The sequence below is a fragment of the Schistosoma haematobium genome, chromosome 6 (assembly GCF_000699445.3).
Source record: "Schistosoma haematobium chromosome 6, whole genome shotgun sequence".
Taxonomy (NCBI): domain Eukaryota; kingdom Metazoa; phylum Platyhelminthes; class Trematoda; order Strigeidida; family Schistosomatidae; genus Schistosoma; species Schistosoma haematobium.
The window spans coordinates 4,957,592-4,980,981 of NC_067201.1; the positions used below are offsets into that span (position 1 = coordinate 4,957,592).

The window sequence follows — 23,390 nt, forward strand, 5'->3', positions numbered from 1 at the left end:
GGCCGTCCAGTGCTTACAGGTTTTACATGGTGGTCTAGCTTTAATTGATCAATGAATTCAACTATTAAATTGTTTGTTTGTTGTGTGAGACCTAACAACTCTCTGTTGTAAAATTTTATATTTCCTATACTTATCTATATTTTTTATGATTTAAGAATATCTAAAATAAAGATTAGTGGGAGAATAACATTAACTCATACATTATTTCGTTAGGTTTTCAGTAGATGCTTACACAATCTGTAATATATCATTATTATGCTTATCATTATTATTTAAACACATAAACAATGATGCAAGGAAGTGCCAAGTAGATATGCGCCATATAAATCATTCGATTTGTGTGAGAACTGGAATACTTCCCGCAAGTTTAAACCGAAACAGGTGGTTTTCTTAGGAGGTAACACCCCGAACCTTTCACCTAAAGGTTTAATCCACAAATCAGTGATGCGATGTCTGTCGGTGACCAAAATAGGTTTAAATGCCTTTTGTTTCGTCAGTATCCTGGAGCCCATGTACATCACTGGTTTAAAATGAGGGTTTTCCAACTCCCCTAGGTGGATTCTCCATATCCACCAACCTGATTAGAGCGCCTAACATTTGATTTTCATCCTCGCAGTTTCGTAAACAACAGTAATGCTGCGAGAAGGCAGTGAGTAAGATTTCCCTGACAGTGATTGTATACGCGTGGTCATGTGAGCGCATCTCGTGAAGGTGAGCTGACTCTCCCCAACATCGGTTGTACGAGGGCATTGCGGGAAAACCTGGGAGCAACAGATGGCTTTTTCGTCCTCTTATGAGACTCATCATTGTGTACCCACGATCCTGCCTCGTGAGCGCAAACGCCTAACCTTTTGACCACTGAGCCGGCATTCCAAGGCTCAACTAATCGAACGACAAATCCACCATTGTCTTCAGTAATTTACTATCTCACAACTGACTCGGTTGAACAATTCAAACCCTATGAAAATCAACATAACAAAATACAAGATTTCATCTACACATAATTCACTTTATTAACTAAGAAAAATTATCATAAAAATTTTTCTTTAAAAAAATAATAATTTTCGTGATTATTGTAGATTAACGTTTTTTTTTCTCCATGGTGTAATAAAACGATCAAAAAATGTCCGATATGGTACATTATTTAAATTTTATTACACGAACCGTTAGTTTATTGGAGTCTACAGTTAAACAGTTGAATTATTTTGTTGTGGGGTGGAGTGGAGTGGGGTGGGGTGGTGCGGTGCAACGGAGGGGATAAAGATATTCCATATTCATATCTTTCTAATTGAAATGACAAAAAATAAATAAATAAAATTAAAGAAAGAACTGGATTAAGGTATTTTGTGGTTTCGCTAATGAAGTTAGTTTTTGAAAGTGAATGTTATTCGAAATGGTTAAGATCATGCAATTTCTGGATTGTTTCCTTTTTTTTGTTTGTTTGTTTGTTTGAGGAAAAAAACAGATAGTGTTAGATAAGAGATGAGAATTTTTTTCTCTTTTTAGGAGGAAAGAAAAACATAAAGAAAAATAAAGATTTTTCTAGGTGATTTAATTAAATTTATTCATGTACACATCATGTTTGATGTTTATCTCTTGTGGTGATTGGTATTCGATATCATTCGTTAACTTCGTATACTGCTCGTCTTGATAAGCGTTACTCAATAATGTCCCCAATGGTGTATAAATCAGAAGATGAAGTGTTGATCGAGTTTATAATTGCACTGTATACAGATCACTAAAATCATACGTACATAAAGTAAGGATGATATGCGAGTGCCGAAGAGCAACTGCGAGAATCAGTTATTAAATAGGATTAAAATGTACATAGATATTATTACATAGGAAAATGAACGAGTCATCTAATCATTTAAGCAACTAACACTAAAGATAGTAGAATAAATATGTACGTGGGCGATAAGCAATACTGTAGCATAAATGTTTATACAAGTGATAAATTAACTCACTGAAGACAATGTTGGATGTGTCGGTCAATTGTGTGGATTAGTTGAAGTTAGACATTAAGATCGTTGAATGCCAACAGGCTCAGTGGTCTAGATGTTAAACATTCGCAAGTAAGACCGATAAGTTCTGGGTTTGAATCGCGCGAGGTGGGTTCATGGATGCTCATTGCTGAAGAACAGCCGTCCAGTGCTTCTAGGTTTTCCATGTTGATCTTGCTTTAATTAACTCATGATCTCAACTACTAAAAATAATAAAAAGTACAGTGGTATAGATAAGTTGTTGTTATACAAATGAATATGTCTGTTAAATAAGTTAATAAAAGGGCTTAACCAAATTATATATGAACAAAATCAAATATACATAAGCTGTTATACTCTCTTCTTGATACAAAAATAAAAAGGAGATAATTAGTAGACAATGAAATGAAGAAATAAAATGTGGCCAACAACAAAAAACAAGACTTTTAATAAAAATAAAATCATGAATCAAGAACTGTAAAACTACAATAAATAAATAAATGATATTTCACAGATTGAAATCATGAGTCGATTGAAGCTAGACCACCATGGATAACCTAGAAGCACTGGATGGCCGTTTCGTCCTAATATGGGACTCCTCAGCAGTGCGCATCCACTCATGAAATTTCTAAAATCTCTACAAATCCCTTCTGAAAATAAATGATAATCTGTTCCCTTTTCTGCTAGACAATCTCTCTCTCACACACACCCCCACAAAATGTGAACTGATACACAATTTAACTGTCCATAATTAAGGTGAATTTTTTTTTGAATTAAGATCATAGTTAACTTATACACTGAACAATTTTCTCACCATCACCATCATCATCATTCTACCTTATCTTTATTGAGTAAACAACAAAATATCTGACATAATTGGTCAGAAAACATAATGCAAATACAAAAATGTGTTTTTTGTTTCTTTCGAAATATTTTTCTGTTTTCCTTTTTTTTTAATTTTTACATTTTTTTTTCATTTTTCCATGTCATTAAAACGAAGTTGATCTCATTTTGATATCATCATTAATCACAATATAATTTAAAACAAACAATACAGTTTTTTATGGAAATTATCACATTTCTCTGCCATATGTGGTTTCCTTGGTTGATAACAAAAAATTGGGGGTGGAGAGAAAACAGTTTTAGATCCTCATTTTGTTGATATATTTGTGTGCGTGTGTGTGTATATGTGTATGTGCATGCGTCTGTGTGTGTGCGTATGTGTTATATTGCTTCTAATGAGAAATACAGGAATTAAATTCTATGAGGCAGTATATAATTAACATGAGAAATAACAAACAAAAAAATGTAAAGATAATTAAACAACCTGAATTTAACAGAGAGAAAGAGAAAGAAAAAGAGAGAAAGGAAAAAAGCCATCAATGTAAATGAATTTTAAATGGTTAAGAACATGAGTCAGTTGAAGCTAGACCACCATGGAAAACCTAGAAGCGCTGAACGGCCGTTTCGTCCCAGTATGGGACTCCTCAGCAGTGCGCATCCACGACCTCGCCCCCTGCGAGATTGGAACCCAGGACCTATTGGTTTCGCGCGCGAGCACTTAACCACTAGACCACTGAGCCGGAATACAACGGTGTTAATGATAAGCAATATTGAAGCATAAATGTTTATACAAGTGATAAAGTAACTCACTGAAGACAATGTTGGATGTGTCGGTCAATTGTGTGGATTAGTTGAAGTTAGACATTAACACCGTTGAATGCCGATAGGCTCAGTGGTCTAGATGTTAAACATTCGCGCGTAAGACCGATAGGTGAGATGGGATCGTAGATGTGCGCTGCTGAGGAGCCTCGCAATGGGACGAAACGACCGTCCAGTGCTTCCAGGTTTTCCATGGTGGTCTAGCTTTAACTGACTCATGACCTTAACCACTGAAATTACTACAATCTCCACGAAAACCCATCTGATGTAAATGAATTTTTCTAAGCAACTTTAAGTCATATAGACGTAATGAACAATATGAAAGTTGACTACAATATTAGATAAGTTGATACATAATTTGTGCATTGGTTAATCAAACCTTTGATTTCTAGATGTTGAGAAGTATAATTTAGTGAACGAGAACACAAATGGGGAATAATGGAATGTTTTTGATGGAGTTTTATTCTCTGAACTGGATGGTTTAGTCGTGGAGCTTTCATCGTTCTTCTGAACGACATCAGCAGCACAAACTTCAAGTAGAAGTGAAGTGTTCGAACTTCTCTACATGTGGTTCATAGCTTCTCCTGTAGACCTCGATGTAGATTGGTTCTTCGTTCTCCACCATCTCACTAATCGGATGTATTTGAATACAAAATTACAAAATCTCTTAGTAAAATCTGAGAATCATATAATGAACACTTCATTTTCAATTGGTCCATGAATTGGCACTCACACGTTGTCTGATTCTTTCAATTCATAATTCCCTTCTATTTCTCTTTCTATTTTCTTCAAGTTGACCACTTCTGATTGGTGTTATCTAATACTTATATCTGTCGACATAAGTAGCATATACCATAATATCCCAAATTCATTACTTATTTCTTTTGTAAATCTTTACTATTTTTTAAATTATCATTGAATTTCTTTACCCTGAAAACATTGATAACATTAAAGTGTTTAACTTTTCTTAAACTATTGCTGTTCATTGTTTCGAGTCTATTCGATTTTCACCTTAGTAATATTCAGTTTAACTATAGTTGTGTAATAAGAAAAAAGGCTTTTTTGACTGCTGAACAACCATTCAAGATTCTTTGTTGTTCATAACTGACTGATTAATATCAATAATGAAAGAAAATGATTTAGATCATGAATCGATTGATGTTAGACCACTATTGAAAACCTAGAAGCACTGGACGGCTATTTCGTCCTATTGTGGGACTTCTCAGTAGTGCACATCCACGATCTCACCCGCAGGATTCGAACCCAGGACCTTCAGTCCCGTCCACGAACGCTTAAGCTTTCGACCATGGAGCCGGTCAACATCTAACGGTATTAATGTTTAACCTAAACAAATCCATGAAATTGAGTGACCATCCTTCATTGCTCTGAGGTAGTTACCTGTCTCTACCCGACACGAATTAGCTTCACTGGTCACAGCTCCAGAACCCTATACTGATAACTAAAGAAAACGCTATAAAGGTTTTGAAATCTGTAAAGTGTTTTACTATACAAATGTTGATCATCTTGTGTATCTTTTATCAACCAAGAGCATCATTCATTTAGAAGTGTTTTTTTTTGTTTATGATCATTAATAGCGGTCATAGTTTTTGTTCTTTCATTATTGATCATTAAACTTTAGTTTTGAAGTTACCATTTTTTAAATACATTTTACTTAATCAATCGTACGATGCCAAATTCTGACAATTTCTATAAAACATTGTTGATAAGCATTAGTTAGACAATTTGAAATTCAATCTCATTGCACAAATAAGTGGCTATCAGAACTCAGTAGCTAAGTGGATAACGCGACGGCGTTTGAAGTGAATGGTACTGAGTTCGAGTCCTAGAGTGAAAATTAACTCTGATATGCAGGTACATGAGTTAGACAATTTGAAACTCAGATTCTCTTGTATTTAACTGGTAACATTATGGAAGATAACCAAACTAAGGAAGTTATAAATATTTCTAATTTTAATAAACTTCTGTTACGTAATACTTTTAATAACTATCAATAGTAATAGTAATAATTTTATAGTTAACATTACAGTTTGATCTTAGTTAAATAATCATTAAAAACCAGAAGGGATTGTATAGTTGTATTATCATAGTATGGGACTATCCAGTAGTGTAGAAACACTGGTTTCGGTGTTATAATAGCCGTTTCATTATCATCAAACCGTGATGTTGACTATAAAGTCCAACAGTCTCCAAAATAATATTGATGCGATCACTGACTACTGATTACGTGAGCTGATTCTCAGAATCCTAGTATAGTATAACGATACCGAGTGTATGGTAGTTACTCATCAATACCACTGTGAGACGATCATAAAATATCATGAATGAATTGGAGTTAAACAATCAAGCTATTATAGAATAGATCATTGGTTCAAATATTAAACACTTTCTTCAAGATGTGAAAATTCTCAATTCAACATTCAATGAGGATGTAGACGCTCACCATTGAAGAATCTCATATGTAAGACAAAATAGCTATCCAACACTTCCACATTTTCAAAGGTTAATTAGTTCGTGATATTCACTAGAAAATTATGTGATTTTCATCAATTCTTTATAAAATCATTTGCGTTCACAAGATGTATCACGTCTACAATATAGATAAACCAGTCTCACCTTACATGTACCATTCGATATTAAAGTGCATCCCTAACTGTTTAGCGGTTTTGGTTGCGACTTTATGACCCGCTAGTTATCACGTAATCTACTCGCCAATCAAAATACGACTTATTCGCTCTTATACTGTACTAAAGCAATGACGTTCGTTCGGTCTGATCAGCCTAGCGTCCTATTGGTCCGTTGCTCGCCTAACCCGTTTGGCTGAGTCCAGAATTCCAGTAACAGCCTCCACTATGCAAAACATTTATTTCAGACATTTTGAGTTTATATACCAAACAAACATACCACAACACGCCATAAAATGGAAAATAACACTCGTACAAAATATAGCCGAAAGTGGTTGTGAACGTGGGAGACAGTAATTAATAAGCTGAGTATAACTTAAGAACAGTAAGTCGTACAATGATAATCTATAGATCAAAATGAAGCTTATAATAAGAGGAATATAGATATACATAATCGAGTTACTGAATAGCTATACAATAAGAATATTTATAGAATATTAGTCCATGAATAGGTCTCCGAAGATACCCGTAATTGAATCTTCACTAGGATATAACAGTTTTCATTTCTTTTTTAAAGTTATTCTACATCAAATTATCTTCTTAATTAACTTGCCTATATTCTTTTTTTTCTCTTTAATATAGTTCATGGTGATGAACAATTAAATCCGGTAAGAGTTGAAATTAACAACTTGAAAGCAAGTCTTGTATTTATGGAAACAGATATAAATGTGGAAGATACAGATGATGAACTTAACTCTGTGGTAGGTGAAAATGGTTTCCTATCATTATAGATATATATATACATTGTTATATATTACTAATTTTGTCTACTGATTTACAATACCTTCCTCTTCAAAAACTTCTTACAACCATTTTCTGCATATATATTATGTAACCGGAAATATTCATGTCAACTGTTATTGTCTTATTGATTTTAACTATACAATATTCTAACTGAAAAAGAAAAAAAGAAACTAAATTCTATCAGTGGTCTAGACTACAGTTAAAAGTATAATTTTTACCTAATAACTGACTAGTTGAATTCAATTGAATCTTCCTATAGAATTAACAACTCATTGCCTTCTCGTGGCGAGGATGTTGTTTACGAAACTGAGAGGACGAAAAGCGAATGTTCGGCACTTTAACCGGATCCCAAACCAATGGTGCACATGGGCTCCAGTATTTTGCGGGAGCAAATGGCGTATGAACCAATCGCTGGTCACCGGCTACCATGGGTATGCATCTCCTCACGATGTTCAACTGCCTTGTGGATCAGACCTTTAGTTCAAAGGCTCGGGGTGTGGCCCCCTAAGAAAATCACCTGCTTCGGTCTGAGTACCCGGGGCGTATCACAGCCCACACACACAAATATGGTGTGGCGCATATATATTTGGTGTCCTCTTGTACCGATATTTATGTGTCGAAATAATAATAATGACAACAAGACAAATTCCTAAACTTTTGTTATATACATACATATCAATGTTTAGTAGAATCGGTTTATAGTCAGATGGATGATGATGATGATGATTAATTAAATCAAGTTAAATACAAATGATTACGTTATGTTTTGTTCTTTAATATAATCTTAATTAACTTGTATAGGCAAAGTATCATATATTGGTTGTGTTGAATCTTCCCATAGACATTGAGGACTTTAACTGATTAGTCTGTTATTGGCATATGCACGTTCAGTTCAGATTGCCTCGATATTTCTTTAAGTCACCATTATTATAAGCAGAGATGGATGGTGGCTAGCAGTGGAATGCAACACGTGCATTTCGTTGTATTTGGCGCTCATCATTCGGACATGCCTATATCCTGCAACTTCAACAGGCTTGTGTTTACACACTTCAAAACGTGAACAAGAAATCAGCCATTCCATAATGCTCCATTAGATTAATTTCAATTCCTTCATAGAACACAACACATATTACCAATCAAAACCAAAAATTGATGAGATGATGTGCATAGTTGTCTTTAAACGAACATTTTATTGCAATTTGTATTTGATCTTTCATCTAAAAACTAAAAATTTGATTTCTATAAATGTCCAAACCTTGTTTTATTGGTAAATTCCGAGAAACAACTATATCTGAACCACTTGAAGGATACAGTATTATTCAGTGACTAGTTTACATTTTGTTTGTCAACAAGTTACAGTTTGATATGTTGTTGTATGAAAGTAATTGTCAATTGTCTTCATAAACGATCCCGCACGCAGGATTTGAACTCAAGACCTATTGCTCTCGCGCACGAACGCTTAACCTCTAGACCACTGATCCGGCATCCAGTGGTGTTAGTGTCTAACTTCAACCAATTGTGGATTCGCACTGCTGAGAAGTCCCATAGTAGGATGAAACAGTTGTCTGTTACTTTCAGGTTTTCCATGGTTGTCTAGCTTCGATTGACTCATGAATTCAACTATGAAATCATTATATTATCCACAAAACCCCGTTTAGATTAAAATAACCGTTTGATTTCAGTTAACTGCTAACATTTAGTTTTACTCTGATTGATGTAATAACTTATGATGAGAACTAAATGTTTGCCAACGACTTGTTTGCTATTCTAGACTTTGTAACATAAAAAGAAAACAATAACTCTAATCTTAATGACACAGATTCATAAATGAAATACTTTTTTGACGGAAGGACCTGACATACATGATATTAATCACCACCCAGTCATAAATCAATTGTTTATACACCTCTGTCTTACAGGAGGTTAGTCACGGTTCGGATAGCTCAGTGGTAACGTCTCTGACTGTAAAATTGACTGACACGTGATCGAATCCGTCAAGGAGCATCAGTTCTCTCAAGATTACATGTTCACCTTGCTGACGAGTGCCAAATAGCACTAAACTTAGGCTTACAGTTTCCTATTGAATAACACCAATCTCCAACATTAAAAATAAAACAATTTGATGATTTTACTTGAGAAAAAAAGGAAGATGAAAATGAGGAATCTTTATGTATTAAAAAATGTTTTGTATTTTCGCATTATTTAAAACCTACGCCAAGATTTGAATTTTCGAACAGATGGGATAAATGTCATTTAGATAAAATATGATGTTTTCTATTTTACAGTTTCATTTAAAGAAAATATGGTGAGACTATAATTTGTGGAAGACCTTAGAGCGACGCTAGACTGAACTTGAGAGTGTCCACTTAATAACCAGAACCAAATGAAGGTTATAAATCAGTATGAGGAATCGGAATTATAATTTACAGTTAATGGTTAAGGTTAGGAAAGAGACTTAATGTTTTCATAACGAACTAACACCAGCTATAATGCCAAAGCGCTATTTGGTCAAATGGATGAGTGAAATTCGCGCCAAAATCTGAGACTTGTTATCTTATACGTGATTGGTTCGTCCATAAATTATAGTCTCGCCGTTTGATTAGTTAAATATGAAGCTTTGTTGAATATTGTATTATTAGAAGTTATGTGTATGCTTCAGTGCTGTTAAATAATCTACAAATTATAAGTAGAAATGGATAGTGACTAACAGTGGAATCTAGACTACGCGTTTTGTCCTATTCAGGACTCGTCAGCTCGATGTACCTTCTGGGTTCGAGTCCTGCATTGAACTTCAACTCTGGGATGTAGGTATATCTAGCTGACCAGTTCCAAATCAGATGAGATGTGTATCTTGTATTCCACTGTTATCCACCATTCATCTCTATTTATAATGCTTGTGACTTAAGGCAATATTAAGGTAATCCGAACAGGACGCGTATATGCCAATAAGTGACTGATCAGTTTCAGTCCTTAATATCAATGGGAAGATTCAAACAAGCAATACAAAAACGAATTGAATCTGAAAATTCCTTACATTAAAAAAGGATTATTTTTAGTATTATAGTAGAATCTCCTTTACTATTTAGTTACGATCGGCTTGTGTAATACTGAGAATATGTGAAACACTATATATTTGATCCCATTTTGATCATTAGTAATACACTGTTCTTATTACTCAAACAGATTCTTATCACAGACTGACTTTTACTGATCAACAACTGAAAACCATGGAGGGTTGGACAATTCATTCATCATATCGTGGAAATTTTCTACAAAAATCCTACTCTAACAATAATAACTAACTCATAAGTAATAAGCTTTGAGAAAGATTAGGTTTCACAATTGATTGATCACTGGGTGGTGATCAATGTCATGTGTATCAAGTCCTTATTAATGCGAATCGAATGTTTTCGACCAAGCTGCAATGTGGCCACCACCCGCGGCCCGGATAGCTCAGTGGTAACATCTCTGACTGTGAAGATGAACGACACGGGGTTGAATCCGTCAGGGAGCACCAGCTTTCTTAAGATTACAGGCACACCTTGCTGACAAGTGCTAAGTAATACGAAACCCGGATCTAGGGTTTCCTATCGACTACCTCAAACCACCATCTAAAGATTATGTTTAGGCGCCAGATTGTAACAAATATCTATAGCCATGTATGATTATCACGTTACATTGCAAATGGATTACAGTTTGAGATGAAAACTACTGGATTTCAACATAGTGCTTTCAAAGAAACCCATTCACAGCATAAAGTAGAAGGTCTTTTTCTTATTTCCAGTACGATCATAAGTTTCCACTGATTATCTGACAAACTTCTGTTCATAATATAAACTATGTTTAAATGTTTGAAATATTCGTTTCGCAAAACTAACGCGCTTTGTATTTTCGCTTCATCGAAATACACATTATTTATTGATATCAAACTTCCAAAATGGTGACTCTACATTGTAATTATTAATGAATTTAGACATTAACACCATTGGATCCCGGCACAGTAGTCTAGATTCCAAGTATTCACATGCGAGACCGAAAATCCTGCATTCAAGTCGTAAGTGCGGGATCGTGGATGCGCACTATTGAAAAGTTTCACTCTAGGATTAGACAACTATCCAGTGCTTCCAAGTTTTCATTGATAGTCTAACTCAACAATCTCCACAACCGTATACTAATAGTTATTACATGTTTATTTAGTATTTCAAAACAAAATAAATACATAATTATGTTAAATTTTCCGTCAATATTATCAGCTGATCAGCTTGCGTTTTCCTGTTTCTTTACCTATCCATAAATAATCTCAACAAATCTTGTCATTGTTCCGTAGTCGAAATTACTGACTTATTCTCCTTTGATATACATGTTTATGTATGTATGTAGTATGTTTGTGTGTATGTATGTATGCATGTAATTAGGTAGTTATACCACCCATTCATTACAAGGCTATGTCAAACAGGCAATAATTTAGTTCCCTAGAAAATATGTATTCAATATAAACAAGCTGATCCATTTATGATAACAATGTTGTGACATAGTTACTATAGTATTATGGTTACGAAAAATAGACAAGAATATTACTAAATTAAACTAGAAAAAAAAGAAGTTAAGTAGTATAAATATTTGTCTATTCTTTTTTTAATTTAAGAAAAGTTAAACTGATTAAAACATTCACAAGATGGTACGAATTATTATTTTGTAGAGTTTATTGTTTTACATTGAATTGGCGTTGATTTACTTGTGTGTCGCTTCATTTCGTGGATTAGTTGACGTTAGATATTAACACTGTTGGATGCCGACAGACTCAGTGGTCTAGTGGTTAAGCACTTGCACGCGAGACCGATAGGTCCTGGGGTCGAGTCTCGCGAGGCAGGATCGTGGGTGTGCACTGATGAGGGGTCCCACAATAGGACGAAACAGACATCCAGTGCTTCCAGATTTTCCATGGTGGCCTAGCTTTAATTGACTAATGATCTAAACCATAAAAAATTATTATTATATCCACAAAAGCCCCTTCTGATATTACTTGTATCTTCCCATTGTTATTTAGGACTGTAATTGATCAGTCTCTTGTTGGTTTATATAAATCCTGTGCGGACTGCCTCGATATTGCCTGAAGTCATAAGCTTTTTAAGCAGTAGAATCCAGGACGCGCGTTTCGTGAGTGAATTCAAGCTCCACCCCATTATACAAACAAGTGGCTATCAGGACTCAGTAACTAAATGGATAATGCGATGGCGTTTGAAGCGAACGATACTGGGTTCGAATCGCGGAGTGGTCATCAACTCTAAGATGCAAGTACATCCAGCTGACGAGTTCCAAATAGGATGAAACGCGCTACTTGGATTCCAGTGCTAGCCACTATCCATTTTCGCTTAAAAAGTCTTTTGTTTTTCTTTGTGTTTTTGTTGTGAAAAATTAACTTGGAAATTTGTTACATTTATACATGAGTTTGAACAGCTGAATAAAATATTCATTTTGTTTTGATCAATCTTTTGATGTGTTTTATATACTCTGAAGAAGTGGCTTATATTAAGTCACGAAACGTCTGAAATGCCATTTTTCGCTCCTATTCACTTGGGATATAACAAAAATTAAATTTATTATTAGAAATGCTTCTGTAGAGTTTGTTAGATTTATTGTTCATAACATGAAATAACTTAAGATAATGAATGAATAGTATACTGTAATGTAAATATGATACACTCTTTGATAGGACTCATCAAAAGTATGCATCCACAATTCTATTATGAGTTGAAATAAGGAATGTTGAATTATTTCTTACTAGTATTGTGGTATGTATTACTGATGTCGACAGATATAAGTAGTATGTACCATCAATCGAAAGTGAAATGCTTGTAGGCAAAAGTTTACGAAGATCAAAGACAAGAGAACGAGAACAATGAATAATTGATGTGGAAACGAAAGAACAATGAAGTCTGAGACAAATGTTTGACATTTTGCAAATGAGAAATTTACTGTATGGTACACAGATTTTACTAAAAGATTCTGTAATTTCGCATTCAAATACGTTCGATTAGTCCCTACTTGTGTATTCTCGTTCACTACAATACGAATCCATGAAAACTTTTGTTTAATCATATTGGGTATAGAACAAACGATGAACGATTTATCTCATTCTATATATTAACTTGGTCGACCCAATGTATCATGATTGCTACAAGGACTGAAATTCAGTTTTTTATACTCCTTATAGAGTTTGATATGTGGAAGAGAATAATGATGTGTTCTTGATCATCTGCATTGTGTTGAAGTCTTGTAGAATAGACACTGGCAGAAGGAGTCTAGTGTAGATATTCGTCTAAGGTAAATTAATGTCCCATCCGTGTAGACAAAGTAATACTAACTGTTATCACAGATATTGATGAAAAGTTGTAAACGTTGAATATACCCACCCGTTTTTCTTAGTGATTAATCATTTTTATAGACCTACAATTTCATTCATTGTTATATACATTGTAATTTTTTTTCTATCTTATCTATAGATTACTATCCAGATGGTAATTGATAAGATGAAATGATCAGATTTTTATCAAAATTACAAATCTGAAAATGAAATAACTAATTGGTTACATGTTTTTATTTAGTTCATTATAATCTATGCGCGACGCCAAAGTTACTTTCACAATGTCTACACCTACTTACTAGAACTAACTAAATGTAGGTGATAAAGTAGTTTAAAGAATAAGGATTATGATTCATAGTTGATAGTTAGTATTAGGAATTAAATTTATAATTTTTCATCACGATCAGAGATCAGCTAAAATGCCAAGATACTATTTGGCCAAATGGGTGAGTGAATTTCGAGTCAAAATCGGAGATCTGTGATCCTAAATCTGATAATTCAATGTTATATTAGATTGCTTTTAATTGAATTTTGAAATTATTCTTCCTAACGATAATACAAAACATTAATTTCGTTACTTATACTGAGAAGCTTAAATAGTTGGCAATACATTTCGAATAAAACTCATTTTCGATTCTTTTATAGGGTCATTTTGTTCTAGATGTTGATGTTAAGTACAGTAATTGATCACATTCTTTTGACAATTGTATAACACAATTGTCAACACCGTTGGATGCTGGCTCAGTGGTCTAGTCAGTCAGTCAGTCAGTCAGTAACAACGTAGAACTTCGTACGTACGTACATCAGTTCGAGTTGCCACATTACATTAGCACAGAGATGCAGTTGTCGATTCAAATCCCGTAGTGGTAGAGGTAATAAGAGTATAAGCAGTAATCGGGAAGATTAGGGTTTGGAGATGTTATTTAAAGAGTATAATCCAGTGAAATAAATTTGGAAAGAGGAAAAAAGGGACATGAAGAACTCAGAAGATTGGAATTTGGGAGAACACGGAGAGTGGTCTAGTGGTTAAGTGGTTGCACGCAAGACTGATAGGTGATGAGTTCTAATCTCGCAAGGCGGGATTGTTGATGCGCACTGTTGAAGAGTCCCACAATAGGACGAAATGACCATCCAGTGCTTCCAGACTTTTCATAGTGATCTAGCTTCAATTGACTCATGATCTCAACTATTGAAATTACTACAATCTCCACAAAACTCATTCTGATACTAATTGTATAATTGTTTTGTAGATTGCTTCGTCATTCCCACCAGGCTACAAGCATTTTATATAGAGAAGGATAAATAATATCAATTGAATTCATGATGTATGTTTAATCCTATTTGTGACTCGTCAACTGTATACATTTAAAGTTCGCTGGCGATGTTGATGTATCCACCTATCGGTTCTCAAATAGGACAAAATATGCATCGTATATTCCACTGTTAACCGTTATATAACTCTGTTTTAAAGTGAAATGTACCTAAAGTACATATATAATCCCGGGATATATTATCATTTCCTATCATACTGTATCATACTTATGAGTTAATACTTTATCTTATAATGCACTAATTAACATTTTGCTTTATTCTAATGATTGTATCAAATGTTTCTTTTCATTTATTTTTTTCAACTAAATAGATTGTTGATACAGCCGATGCTTATCTTGTTATATACGCAGTTGATGATCGTGGTTCATTTTATACAGCAAGAAAAATAATCGGTTTGTTGTTAAGTCAATGTAAACGTTCCAGTGCTATAATACTTGCAGCCAATAAATCTGATTTAGTGAGAACACGAGTAGTATCTAGTGAAGGTAAGTTAAATTATTTACAATTTGTTTTCTCACAGTTGAACTCATGAGTCGATCTGAGATAAAACATCATTGAGAACATAGAAGCACTCGAAGGCCGTTTTATTCTAGAATGGGACTCTTGAGTGTTGCGCACCCATTATCCAGTGCACGAAACTCGAATTCAGAACTCTCGATCTCAACCTGTATACAAGTGAACTGGCACCTAACGGTGTTAATGTTTAACTTCAATCAATTCATTATCACACGCAACAATTTATCTATTGTCTGAGGTGGATATCTGTCTCACACCCGATATGGATTGGATGCGCACATCTGAAGGGCGAAACAACCGTCCAGTGCTTTCATGTTTACAATGATGGTCCAGCTTAGATCGACTCGTGAATTTAATTGTGAAAATACTACAATCTCCACAAACCCCCATACTGATAACTTGTGCTCTCTTTATGTAAAGCTTTCATAATACTAAGATGAAGTTACTAAAACCTTTTTTGTTGAAGTATACTATATATTCGATGTAAATCAGATGCTTTTGGGAAATAGATGGATTGTGATCAGCAGTGATATCAAGGATACAGGTTCAACCTTATTTCTGATTGAATTGCTGAATGTATTAGCGTTTTAATGTTAATTTAGTATCTGTCATTTTGGACACCAATAAGTTATTCACTGAGCCACTGAGTTCAGATTGCTGCCAGCTCTTTCTACAGGTGTGATGCTTATATCATGATTTGAAAGTGTTTGCACTATATCAACTTCGATATTGTTGGCTGAATCTTGACTAATCTCTGTTGGTATATGATAATCCTATGCAAATTACCTCTATTTGGCGTTTTATCAAATGTTTTTCCAAGATAAAAGTTTTGTTCCTATTCTCTGCTCATCTTGAGAGACAACAAATGACAACAGTTCACATAATTAGCTTATGAAGACTTAATATTTCTTGAAAAGGACAATGACTTTGGAAACTGTTGATCGATATATTCCTTACTTCCATAGATAAAGTGTTTTAACTAAATCTCTAGGAAATCGAAACATAACTATCCTCATGAATAGTTCTTGGAGGATTTTAATTTATTTAGACTGCTAAATTTGAAACATCTTTCTAATAAACATCAACTTGATAGTCTTTGAATAACATACTCTTTAAAAGTTCTAAAATTTATAATTTTACTCTCAAAGAGATGCCATATATCGTTAGCATAAAAAATATCTTATACTGGGACAAAGAAGTGATTTGAAAACTTCGTTCATTTTTACGTCAGTTTACAATAGTTTTTTGCAATAGAAGTCAAATCCGTCTAAAGGTTCAAAGTTCGCGCGCGAGACCGAAAGCCTAGGGATCGTGGAGTCTCACACTTGGACAAAACGGCCATTCAGTGCTTCTAGGTTTACAATGGTGGTCTAACATCTATCAGTTCATGATCTCAATCAAAAAAATTGGATTGAGTTTATCAATAATTGAAACGAATTTGAACACTTGAATCAATCAATAAAACCATTTTTAATAGTTGAATTCATGAGTCAATTGAAGTTAGATCACGATGGAAAACCTGAAAGCACTGGACGGTCATTTCGTCCTATTGTAGAACTCCTCAACAGTGTGCATCTACAATCCTATCCCATAAGATTCGAACCCAGAACTTGTCAGTTTTGCGCGCGATCATTTAACCTCTAGATTATTGAGCCGACTGACATCCAATCATTATTCATGTATAAGTGTAACCAATTCACGGAACATCATTCTACTAATTTTCATTCTCGTTTTATTAAGAATAAGAATAATAAATGAAATGACATGGATTCATTACTATTAACCATCAAAACACTGATGTATATCTATGTACAACAATAAAATGACTTATGTATACATAAATAAACTGAACTAATTGAATTAATTCATTTGTTATGTTAATGAATTATTCATCAGTTTTGTTTCTCTTTAGTTCTCTTTATCTGATTGTTGCTTTTAAAAGAGAGAGAGAAAAAAAACAACGAAAAAAATAACAAACAAGAAAATATTTCATTATTTATTTATGTATTCAATCAAGTTATTGGCAACATAGATGTATATATATGTATATGTATATACATATATATTCCTCCCATTTATCCTTCCCTATTTATTGTTCTATCAATAGTTCATTGTGTTAATCATGTGATAGACATGAAATTAATATGTGTATGTCACAATCACTAACTTGTAAGATATGGTTTGAAAGTGTTTTGGTAATGATGCTGATACATCTGTTCTTTGTCTTCCTCTCTCTCTCTCTCTCTCTCTCGCTCTCTCTCACCACCATCCCCCGAAAATTTTTTCCCAAGATTCTAGATTATTCATAAGTTCTTTTGTTTTTTTACTTCATTCATCATATGCTTACTAGTGACGATTTCCAAGAGGTATTTTTTGGAGTTCTAGTGAGAAACCGTGACCAATGGAATTCAACCGAGTCTATTGTAAGATAGTAACTCATTGAAGACAATGGTAGATGTGTCGCTCAATTTCATGGATTAGTTGAAGATATACATTATACGACTAAGCTATTTGGGCCATGGTAACGTCTCTGATTGTGAAGATGGGTGACATGGAATCGAAACTGTCAGGGAGCATCAGTTCCCTTAAGATTTCAGGTACACGTTCCTGATGAGTACCAAGTAGCATGAAACCTAGGTTCAGGGTTTCTTGTTAAATACCTCCAACTACCATCTTATCTCAACATAGTGCACGCAATGTTGAGTCACCTAGACTGGTGGTCACATTGTGACTTAGTCGTTAGGATTCGATCTGCACTAAGAAGAACTTGACATGCATGACATTGATCAGATCAATGTTAATCTTAATTTCAAATGAATTTGTAGAAGTATAGAATTAGGATGAGTCTGCAACCCATAGACATATCGATACTGATCAAATTTTTCGTTTCATCTTAATAAGATTTATCACTAACATGATCAGAGTTAAATCTAATAAATGCAGGAATACAAAAGTTTATGTAGATCATAAAATCTACAAAAATAAGCAGTCATGAAATGTATGATGGAATAGATATTAACTTGATACTTACGGAATAATCGACTCAAGTCGCAACTAGGCACAGTAAAGGCTATTAATAGGATTTGAGTATATATATGTATATGAGGAAAAACAATGATTCATTGAGCGATATTTAATCCTTTAGTATTTGAGGTAGAATGAGGAATATATGCGTAGGCTGTCACATGTGATCAGGTGTACACGTTTATACAGACAAGATAGTAATCATAAACATACATAGAAATTGTTACTATCCAAATAACATTGTCTCTTAAATAAGTTAGTTAAAAGGATTTGACAAAAGTTAACCATAATCAAAATTAACCGTAGGAGTATTGTTATATATTAAAGACTTCAATATAATATGCATGTTTATTAATGAAATAATGGGATTTACAGTTAGTTATCTCAAGTTATGCAAAGTGTAACTAGGTACATTTCAAGAAAATTTATTGAATAAACAGTCATTTTCATCACATTATCACAATTATTTTCTATCATGCAAAGTTGGATAATCAGTAACTTGCATACTTACGTCTGTTATTCCCAATGGAGTATAAGCCATCAACCAGCATTCTACAACTCATTCTGTCCTGGGCATTCCTTTCTAGTTCCATACAATTGTTGCTCATTCTTCTCATGTCTGTCTCCATTTCTCTGTGTAATGTGTTCTTTGATCTTCCTCTTCTCCTTTGGCCTTGAGGATTCCATGTAAGAACTTGCCTTGTGACGTACTTTGATGCTTTCCTCAATGTGTGTTCTATCCACTTCCAGTGCTTCTTCCTGATTTCTTCCTCCATTGGATTGTGGCTTGTTATCTCCTATAGTAGGTTGTTTCTGATTTTGTCTAACCAATGGATCCGAAGTATAATCAATAAAATTGGGTTTTATCAACGATATTATGTTATATATTACAATATTCCGTACGATTTATCAAGTTGATATCAGTTTAAGAGTCATTTAAAATCTTCAAGAGCTACTAATACTTGTCTGAATTAGACACAGTAAATGATAAATCATAGTTTCTTAATTTTTGCATAATACTTTGATCAATAACCTACCACTGAATAATATCATAATACAATTTTAGTCAGTCAACTACAACGTAGGATCAGTCACATATATACATTTATCCAAGTTGCCAAACCTCATTAGCACAGCAAGACGAATACCAAATCCATACAAGTAGTTAATTCAATGGTGGTAATATATAAAAGAAAGATTATATATAAGGATATAGTACAGGAAGAAAGAATTAGTTCATAGAAAGAAAGATATGAAACAACTTTAATCTCTTAGTTTAAGGGAATACAGAGAGTGTATACACCTACATCATTGTGATCGATTCCGAAACATGTCACACAGAGTTTCCAACCATTGATTACGATAGTCACGCGGACCTCAACCAAGTAGTCTGCATTAACTAACATGGTTCAGACTAGAAGTTCGTGACTTTGTGAACCGATGTCACGTTTTGGCCAATTTGGCCACCTTCCCTAACTTTCTTCCAACCATCTCCAACATCGGTTAGCATTGCATGTCGTGGTAATCAGTGTTGCATAATACAATGTAATAACTATTCTCAGAATGGGTTTTGTGGAGATTTTTAGAAATTTCACAGGTTGAAATCATGAGTCAATTGAAGCTAGACTTCAGGAGATAATCCTGGAGTTCTAGTGAGAAGCCGTTAGCAGTGAAGTTCAACCGGGTCTGTTGTGAGATATCAGCTCACTGAAGACAATGGTATACGGTGGCGCAACTTTGTGGATTGGTTGAAGCTAGACATTAACACCATTGGATGCCGGCTCAGTGGTCTAGTGGTTAAGTGCTCGGGCTTGAAACCAGTAGATCCTGGATCCGAATCTCGCGGGGTGCGGGATCGTAGATGCTCAGTGCTGAGGAGTCCAATACTAGAACGAAACAGTCATCCAGTGCTTCCAGGATTTCCATAGTGGTCTGGCTTCAACTGACTCATGATTTCAACCTTTGTAATAACTATTCATTAAAATGTAATTATATATATTATAATATTTCAATTACCTATCAATGTTCTTATGTAATTCATATGCTTTCTTTTAATTGAATATAGATGGAAAGAATTTAGCTCAAATCTATTCATGTAATTATTATGAAATATCTACATCAATTAATCATCGTGTTGATGATTTATTAGTTGGTATATTAATTTCTATTAAAGAACAACAAAAAAATGTACAAAAAGAACGTGAACGATTAGATCGTATGGTAATATTACAAAGAAAAGGATCAAATCATTCACCAAAACATAAAAATTCTATTACAGTATTAAAAACACCAGCTAATAATGTTATGAAATTTTTTAGAAAACATTTTACAATAAAAAAAAATGAACAAAATTTAATTTAAATTAAAAAAATGTTAAAAAAAACAAAAGAAAAAGAAAAAGAAAAACAACAACAAAAAAGAAAAGAAACGATATGTGTGTGTGGGTGTGTATTTTGATAAAGTTTTATTCTTTAAACTAGATAATTGAGTTGTGAAGCTTCTTCTGAACGATATCATCATCAAAACACATTGACATCCCGAAGAAAAGCTATAAGTTATATATATAGAAGAAATTTGTACCCTTCTGATGATATTTAATCAGAAGAGAATAAATGAAAGTTCCACAACTCATCTATTCAGTTCAAGAAACAAAAACAAAACTTTATCATACTCATTCAATTGAATCATGAATCTTTATTTCAATATACATGTGTATACAATAAACGTACATATCTTTCATTGCACAACATGTTTGTTTACATCTTCTAACTTGTAATTGAGTGACATTTCGGTTATTTATTTATTTATTTAATTACTATGCACATAGTTTAATAGAATTGTATAAGATAAAATAATTAAAATATGTATGCATAACAATCTATTTGTTCTATTGTATTCTTGTATTCATTAAACAGAATTAAATAAATATACACATCATTTCAGGTTGAATACAAGTTCTTTTTTGTTTTGTTTGTTCTTACTATATTTAGATAATGTACTGACAACAAACATCAATAGTAGATAGATAGATTGATGTGTGGATAGATAGATAGATAGATAGATAGATACATAGATAGATAGATAGATAGATAGATAGATAGATAGATAGATAGATAGATAGATAGATAGATAGATAGATAGATAGATAGATAGATAGATAGATAGATAGATAGATAGATAGATAGATAGATAGATAGATAGATAGATAGATAGATAGATAGATAGATAGATAGATAGATAGATAGATAGATAGATAGATAGATAGATAGATAGATAGATAGATAGATAGATAGATAGATAGATAGATAGATAGATAGATAGATAGATAGATAGATAGATAGATAGATAGATAGATAGTTAGATTTATGTGTCCCTGTAGTAGTAACATTCGACAGTAGAGAAAAATCGTATTTTTGTTTTGATTTTTTCAACCAAATTTCGGCCTGAATTCGTCTTTTTTGTGTGCATCATTCAAAAGAAGATATACATTTTCAAATTCCAAATAACAATTGATTTCATCGCATATTGGTGACCTTTTCTTCTTTTTCTTTCTTTTTTACCGTTTGTTCGAACCCTTTGTATCCATCCATCAATTAATCAATCAATCAATCAATAAAAGAAACACATACACTCATACACACACGCACGCACGCACATCATTTATCTTATCGTCTACTTTATATACCAATTACATTGTTTTTTTTTAAATAATAAAAAAAAACAAAATTCATCATCATTGTCATGATCTACCAATTCCCATTTATTATAATTATTACATCATTTCTAATTCCCATCTTGACAACTACTTTTATGCCTTTTTTTTAGAAAAAAAACAATCTTCCCACTACAATCAAATTTAAGTAAGCAACCAAAAACGTGACTCAAAGATAACAAAACAAAACATGACACTTGTAAAGAGAGTACTTTATTGTAGAATAAAAGAAAGATTACGTAATCGATTGTGTTTCTTTCTTTATTTCTTTTATTTGTTTATCTATTTAGTTACTAGATTTGTAGATCAGTTTTAACTTCTTTTTTTTGTTGCTTTTTTTCTATTCATAAATACACTTGTAGTGTTAGTTGCTAGTTGATTTTTTCAAATGATACAGTTAAGGATTTAAGAAAACAATACCAAGTGAATATAAACTTCATATGATTGCATAAGCAGATGGCTATATCGGGAGTCAGTAACTAAGTGAATAACGCGATGATGTTTGAAGTGAATGGTCTTGGGTTCGAGTTATGGAGTGCTCATCAACTCTGAGATGTAGGTATATCCATCTGACGAGTCTTAAATAGGACAAAATGCACGTCCTGGATTCCACTGTTAGCCACTATTCATCTTTACTTATAATGTTTGTGAATTAAGAAAATATCGAGGCAATCCGCACAGTATACATATACGCCAATAACAGACTGATCAATTGCAACCTTAAATATCAATGGGAAGATTCAAAGAAACAATACAAAGTGAATGTTTTCTCGATCTCCATAGAGTAACTTGTTTGAATGACTTACTTGATTATAGTCGTGTTATTATTAAGAGACTCTGAACCAAAATTTCATGATAGATGGGACTTTACAGAAAATTATATCTGTCACTCGTGAGATCCAAACTTGTCACTGAGAGTCCTTATTGTTCCTAAGCCGAATAACTTAATATCTACACAATAATATAAAACCATTAAGACCAATAACCATATTAAAACTTGAGATATTGAGCTTGAGCTGAAATAAGGACCAGGAAATACAAGATCGATTACACAGAGATTAATTTCTGTGAATATCCCAGTGCTACACAGGATCAGTCAAACTCGGAATAGTTCATTATTAGTGATTATGATAGAAATAATGGTTGAAGCTGGTTTTAATCGTACTGATGGCATTGATTACGCATATTCTGTAGGTACAGTTTACTGAATACCACAAGCTAGAGAGAAACCTTTAAATTCAAACCTTTCTATTAATTTTATTCAACCAGCTAACATTAGCAAATTGTACCATGATGTTGATAATTTTGCTTACACTATTGACTGAATATGTTAATGTCTTTTGGATTTAAGA

The 23,390-nt window shown here is 33.4% G+C and overlaps 1 protein-coding gene across 1 annotated transcript in view; it reads left to right on the forward strand.

Annotated features, from left to right (window-relative positions):
• Nucleotides 1-21,273, forward strand: part of RGK1 (Ras) — a gene marked incomplete at its 5' end in the record, with an annotated part of 47,813 nt that extends 26,540 nt beyond the window's left edge. Inside the window, 3 exons of the mRNA XM_012936389.3 lie at nt 6,929-7,047; nt 15,097-15,271; nt 20,392-21,273. Coding sequence (XP_012791843.2) covers nt 6,929-7,047; nt 15,097-15,271; nt 20,392-20,687 — 590 coding nt within the window. The 3' untranslated portion in view covers nt 20,688-21,273. The remainder of the gene's footprint in view (nt 1-6,928; nt 7,048-15,096; nt 15,272-20,391) is intronic.
• Nucleotides 21,274-23,390: the final 2,117 nt, after the last annotated feature.